The sequence below is a fragment of the Thermochaetoides thermophila genome (assembly GCF_000221225.1).
Source record: "Thermochaetoides thermophila DSM 1495 unplaced genomic scaffold scf7180000011822, whole genome shotgun sequence".
Taxonomy (NCBI): Eukaryota; Fungi; Ascomycota; class Sordariomycetes; order Sordariales; family Chaetomiaceae; genus Thermochaetoides; species Thermochaetoides thermophila.
Window position 1 is genome coordinate 3,117,528 of NW_006383038.1, and position 6,000 is coordinate 3,123,527.

Sequence of the window (6,000 nt, forward strand, 5' to 3'; positions counted from 1 at the left end):
CGTGCAGGTCCATAATGCTAGCCTAGTATCAGATTAATCGGCTTGTGTACCAACGAAAGAGTACTATCGACAATACTGGAATGTTTAACCGTGAAACTGTCTGCTAGTATCTCTACCTATATATAACTACTCTCCGCAGTTTTGCCCGCTTCAAGCTCGGCTACTTTCGATTATTTGTTTGTTAGTCGATGTACGTAATGCGGTGCAACTCGTTTATAGGCCTTGCAACCGCATCTTCAACTCATGCGAGCATCTTATGCCGCCTTAGTTTTCGCAGTGTAGAACCTTGCAGAATGCTGAGCAGCTGACACGCGATGATATTGGGCTGGTATCACAAGCTGCCTTGTCCTTCAGCTTGACTATGGCGTTTATGGAGTGTTAGAAGGGTTTCTTCGTGCTTTTAAGTACATCGAGATAGCCCACGCTCTTCTCTTTGGCTTCGGTTCCTTAGAGGGGGAACAGTCTAGCAGTTCCGGTGTTTGTTGCCCAGCCATTTCAGTAAGTCTCTGGCTGCAACGAACACTTATTCAAGGACGGTGTCACTTCCACACAGTAATCGCCAGTGAAGATGTGTTCATATCTCTATGGTTCCGGTGGACTGGGAAAGATGCTTGCAGCCCCATGAACTTCTTTGGATTGAGGGGCTGCTAGTGTTGCTGTCGCACTAGGGGGCCAGCGATGATGTCGTTAGAAACTTGGTATCTCCCACTTCGTCTCCTGGCCCTGCGAATGACTGCGGCGGCGCTGTGCTCGGATCTGCTTCCCCCAGACGTGGCCGGAGCCATCCCGTCCAGATCGGCACTGGACCTCGTCCAGTCGCTCGTCCATGATGCGGAGACCATGGCAAGACAAGGCTACTACGGGTTCCTCGTCACCCTAGACGTCGACTCGGCCTATCCCTCGGTTCACTCATCAATCCTCGGCGAAGTCCTGGCAGACCAAGGCTGGCCACGCTGGCTGTGAGAAGCGGTGGCGGATATATTCTAAGACCTCTGCCTTTCCTTCTGATGGGCTCAATCGTCCTTCCGCTAGGATACGGGCCTCCCACAGGGTTCCCCATGTTCCTCGATCCTTTTCATCCTGTACTCCCTACCGATCATTACTCCCTCACAACAAGGGACCGTCTTCATGTACATGGACGACCATGCGCAACTGTCGTGGAGCAACACCCAATCCAACTGGCCCATCATGCGTCCCTTAGGGTCAACCAGCTGTGTACCAAAGCCCGAGGGCTCGACCTCAGGGTCAATCCGAACAAGACAGAGGTCTTCTACGTCCCTTCCCCCCCTCCCCCCAGGGGCACCGGAGCGACTCGTGGCAGGACCGACCCCACAACGATCTCGACCCAGGTGGAGAGGACGTCCTTCCTCCCTGGTAAGTCCATCAAGTGGCTTGGAGTCTCCCTGGAACTCAAGCTAAGCCCGGCGATCCAAGCAGCCGCGAGGGCGGCGGCGACAGCATCGGTGGTGAGGCTGGTCAAGCGCTTATCCATCACGAGGCTCAGGGGCTTTCCCCCCTCGGCCGATTCCAAGATCATTGACGCTGTCGTCACCCCTTCCCTCCTGTATGGCATGGTACAACTCGATACCGGCCCGACTAGGGCCGCGGTTAACGGCCGCTTAGTCCCATTAGACTTACGCCGGTGTGCCCGTCCCTCACCAAGATCGCGAATGCGGCGCCCGGAAGTGATCTCCCAGGTGTGGCTGACGGTCCCGACCACGTGGCTCTGGTGGCTAGCTGGGCTCTACCCAGAGTACCTGCTGGACAAAGAGCAAGCAAGGTGGAGAGCTCGCGCAGAGGTGCTGCCGGCCAACCACTTTCTGTGGATCAGGCTTGCCCGACCCCCTTTCCGGGACTAGTTTCGCCTGCACTAAGCGGCCTCTGGGCTCAGGGCTAAGTCCTTATGTGAGCCAAAGCATCTAGGAATCAGGGCGTGGCTCAGCCTCCCCTCTGTCCCCCCAAGAAAGGACGAGCGCCTCCCCTGGATATGCGTAGATGGTGGCGCACTAACAAACCCCCCTCAGCCTGCTGGGCTGGGCACAGTGCCAAACCATTCCTTGAGAAGTTCTCGCGCCAATGTCTCTCGCGCTGTTGGCTGAGGCCTCGGGTTACGGCGATTTCTTAGTACCACATGCGCTTCGACCACCCGCCGGATGCTGTCAAAAAGTGTCCCTGCGGGGCGATGGTCTCCAGGGGACATTTCATCTTCTACCTTCTTATTTCTATCGACAACCCACACACAGGAAGGATGGACCTTAGGGCTTCTAGTCCTCCTTCTAACTCTTTAAATCTAGAGTCTCCCGGGCCGAACACTGGGGGCAGCCTGCGAACCCTGCCCAGTGACGGCTCTTCCTCTGTCCACATTCATTCTCTTCCCCCAGATCCCTTCGAACCCGAGGGCCGGACGCGGGTGCTCAGAAATACCCTCCCTCCTCTCAACCACGTGACATAACAGCTTTTCAACATCTCACGTCGATTTTTCTCACACGCGGGTTTTTCCTCCGGCGTCACCTGGAATATATATATCTTAGATAGCTTTTGCCCGCCGGCACCGTGGGTACGACTTAGAACTTCCAGTGGTGAAACGGTTGAAAGATCTAGATAATCAAATAGATATCCCACCGCATTGGACCTACTGCCTAAAGAGCAGAAGATTGGCATGATATTTACCATTGCCATTTGACTTAACAGTCGTATTGCAGGATGTCCATTAGCTTTGGATGAACAGCGGGCTAATGATAACATTAAACCATGAAATTATTCATTTAGGTAAACACCTTCGAAGTGTCGTGTTCAACCACCCGCCGAGTGCAATCAAAACTTGCTCTTGCGGGGAGACAGTATCCAGAGGCCACTTCCTCCAGTGCCTCCTCTCCTCCCTTGACAACCTCTTGCTGGCCGCCTCAACCTCAGAGCGGTTTGGCACTCATATCAACTTTTCGAGAATAGAAAATCACAACTCGAACCTTCCGGCTCAGTCAGGGACCATCAAACAGGACAAGCCATCCCTACTCAACGCCCTCCCCACTCTCCCTCACGCATGATCTCACAATCTCGATCGATGCACACCCCCACAATGAAGAATCGAAATCGGAACGGTCTAGTTTGGACATCCACATATTTCACACTTACCTCTCCTAACCCATCTGCTTTTTGTTTTCTCTTTCCTACTTCTCTCCCATTTCCAACACCACTCATCTATCCCACAGATACGCACCGGTTTTCCCTCTCGGGTTTTTTTCCGTGTGTACATAGCTTAGACTAGCGAGTGCATATGTACTTTTTGCCCGCCGGCGTCGTGGGCACGACCGAGCATTCTCATGGGTGATACGGGTCGGAAATGTAATTCAATTCAATTCAAGTATCGTTTTCACAATCCGAACACTGAGGCAGTTATTCCGACTCCTCGTCGCTAACCCAACGATAAACACTCAACCGGTTGCCAGCACCGCAGTCTTCCTCGCTGTTACCGGCGCAGGGCATGTTGCATTCACTCTCCAAACCGACATAGCACCCTCTTCTTCGCCAATAACGGACTGGTCGTTGATCATATTTCCGCACCAACACTCAGACCCATACTCCAACCCAAAGTACAAGAAGCCATTGTTGAGACAAAAAGTTACCGCAGGAGTCAATAGTCATGAGCGATGAGACGACGCTGGCGCCGTTGAGCGTACGAACACCAATGGCTTCCGTCCAGCAACCTTGGGAAACATAGTGTGTGACTTCCTCGTTGACAGGCACAGGAGTATGGGCCGGAGCAGTGGCAGATTGACCATACAGAGAGAGTCGACTGGGACCGCCGCACACTACTTCCGTGTTACCCGGGCACGCCATCTGGCAGTCTGTCTCAAAAGAAGGAAACGAGCCAACCGCTAACGACGAACCACAGTAGCTGTAAATGCATTAGTACATGTGTTAAAGTGAGCCAGATTAAGCCAGTGAAACAGCACTCACCATTCACCTCCGTATTCGATGCCCCAGATCGGGAAACTGTTGGCGCCAGTAGTGCAAAACTCCTCACAGACAGATATTGTCATGTTTTCGTAGTCCACCATTAGTGCTCCTGTCAGAGCACGCGCGGGGGGGTCCACATAGCATCCATAGTACGTGGCCTGGGCGAGAGCGACAGGAATGAGGGCGGTCGTGGCAACCAAGCGCTGCATCTTGAACCTCAAAGTTTTTCTCGAGACAATTTTGTGCCAGAATGGTCGAGAGCAGAGAGACTGGATGCCATGTAGAGCTAGAGACAATCACAAACTGGCTCTGAGGAAAGGGACTGCATTTATCTACGGAAGCTAAACAGCATCCTTACCGTCGGTCTGAGCGTCCAAACGAGGCAACTGGGGAAATGTGGCCACCATCGAAGCACGCGAGAAGCTGAACGCCACTATTGATACTCATTGGGATTGTGCAGCTTAACAGCTGAGCGATGGAGTCCGAAATAGTCCCCCATCAGTCCCTGCAGGTATTTAGCACATGCAAACACCTCATGGCACATGAGGCTATTAGGTTTGATCAAGCGCACACCGTCTCGGCGCTAGGATGCTCTCGGCTAGATCGCCGCTTGGTCTGGAATCTAACGCGGAGACGGGGGCTGGGATCATTTGTTCTCGAACCTTTCAGCTAGATCCTACATAAGACAGAACTAACTGAACATACCGTATGCTGGTGCTCTGTCCATTGCCGTTGATGTTACAAGCACCCTTCATGCAGTTCAGCTGGTACCAGCGGTTGCCAAGCAACACCCTTGCTCGGCCCTTCTTGCCGATTTTTTTTTCATCGTTGATAAACCGGGGCATGGGGCGTTATTGGCCCTCCTGACGTCTACAAAGGTGCCAGGGTTTGTGTTGTTAGTTCCTTGGCAAGAATGCTCACAAAACCTCGCTAAGGAGCTAGCAAAACAAATCTCGGATATCTTGTACAGTGCTGTGTACGTCTGAACGTCAGTTTAAGCTTGGATCTAGAGTTAAGCTTTGTGGCTGTGAATCATCTGCAGGACGTCAAGCCACTTGGAGCGGCACCAATTCACCCTTGAGATGCGGAAACGTGGCTTTCAAATGTTTCTGCCAAGGAAACTGCTCACCGCTTTCATTGTCATTTGAACAAGGTCACAAAAAGAGCCATAATGAATTAAGAAACTAATAACAAAGCTGTCAAGGGTCCTCTGTTAGCAATTTTAGCGAGTTAACGAAGAGATTCTTCCGGACAAATAAGACGGTGAGTAATTTTGATAGCGGCATTCGTACAATACAGAGTAGACCCTAAGGGGAAGTTGCAAAGTTTTGTGTACGAACTGGAGAAAGAAACCGAGACTGCAAAATGGAGAGGGTCGTGCAGAGAAGAGAAAGAGAATCTTTTATCAATGTAAATAGCCGTTCGGCATTCAGGGTCATCAGATGAGATCACGGTGAAACCCGGGTGTCTCCGAACCTTGCCTCTGATGACCGCGGGCTCTTGGACACAGACGAGGGATATTCTCCGTCTAGCTGCCAGCTCGAGGAGGCCGTCTGTGTAGGCGATGGATTTTTGCGCGTTTGCAGATAAGATATGAAGATGTCTGCTATGCTTCTTGGACATCAGATAGTGTTAATTGAGTCGGGTGATTCGGGCCGATCATGTGGCGGAAACAGTTCCTGAATGGTTGGAGTGACTCCAAGCTAGCTGCTACCTTCCCCAGAGCGCGCTGTTGGGAGTCGCTACGCAACGAACTGTACCGGGCGAGCGCTCTCGTTTTTGAGATTCTGCCACTAGGGAACCTCGCAGCGGCAGAGCGGCTAACCAGCACCCAGTCAGATGATGGCGACGCACCAAGGCCAATGGTGTGCGGCTCTCTAGGAGTTGACTCTGCGACCGTGTCTGGAGGGTTAGGGTTAGGGTTAGGGTTAGGGTTAGGGTTAGGGTTAGGGTTAGGGTTAGGGTTAGGGTTAGGGTTAGGGTTAGGGTTAGGGTTAGGGTTAGGGTTAGGGTTAGGGTTAGGGTTAGGGTTAGGGTTAGGGT

General features: G+C 52.4%; 2 protein-coding genes across 2 annotated transcripts; one reads left to right on the forward strand and one right to left on the reverse strand.

Moving 5' to 3' along the window:
* Positions 1-681: 681 nt before the first annotated feature.
* CTHT_0072780 (uncharacterized protein) lies at positions 682-1,859 on the forward strand (the record flags this gene model as incomplete). The annotated part of the gene is made up of 2 exons (XM_006697473.1): positions 682-959; positions 1,202-1,859. 2 exons carry the CDS (start codon positions 682-684, stop codon positions 1,857-1,859), a joined length of 936 nt encoding a protein of 311 aa, XP_006697536.1.
* A 1,534-nt stretch (positions 1,860-3,393) lies between these two features.
* On the reverse strand, positions 3,394-4,166 carry CTHT_0072790 (uncharacterized protein; the record flags this gene model as incomplete). Its single annotated transcript, XM_006697474.1, has 3 exons — positions 3,394-3,536; positions 3,624-3,895; positions 3,958-4,166. The coding sequence occupies 3 exons, from the start codon at positions 4,164-4,166 to the stop codon at positions 3,394-3,396; spliced, it is 624 nt and encodes a 207-aa protein (XP_006697537.1).
* Between the last annotated feature and the right edge of the window lie 1,834 nt (positions 4,167-6,000).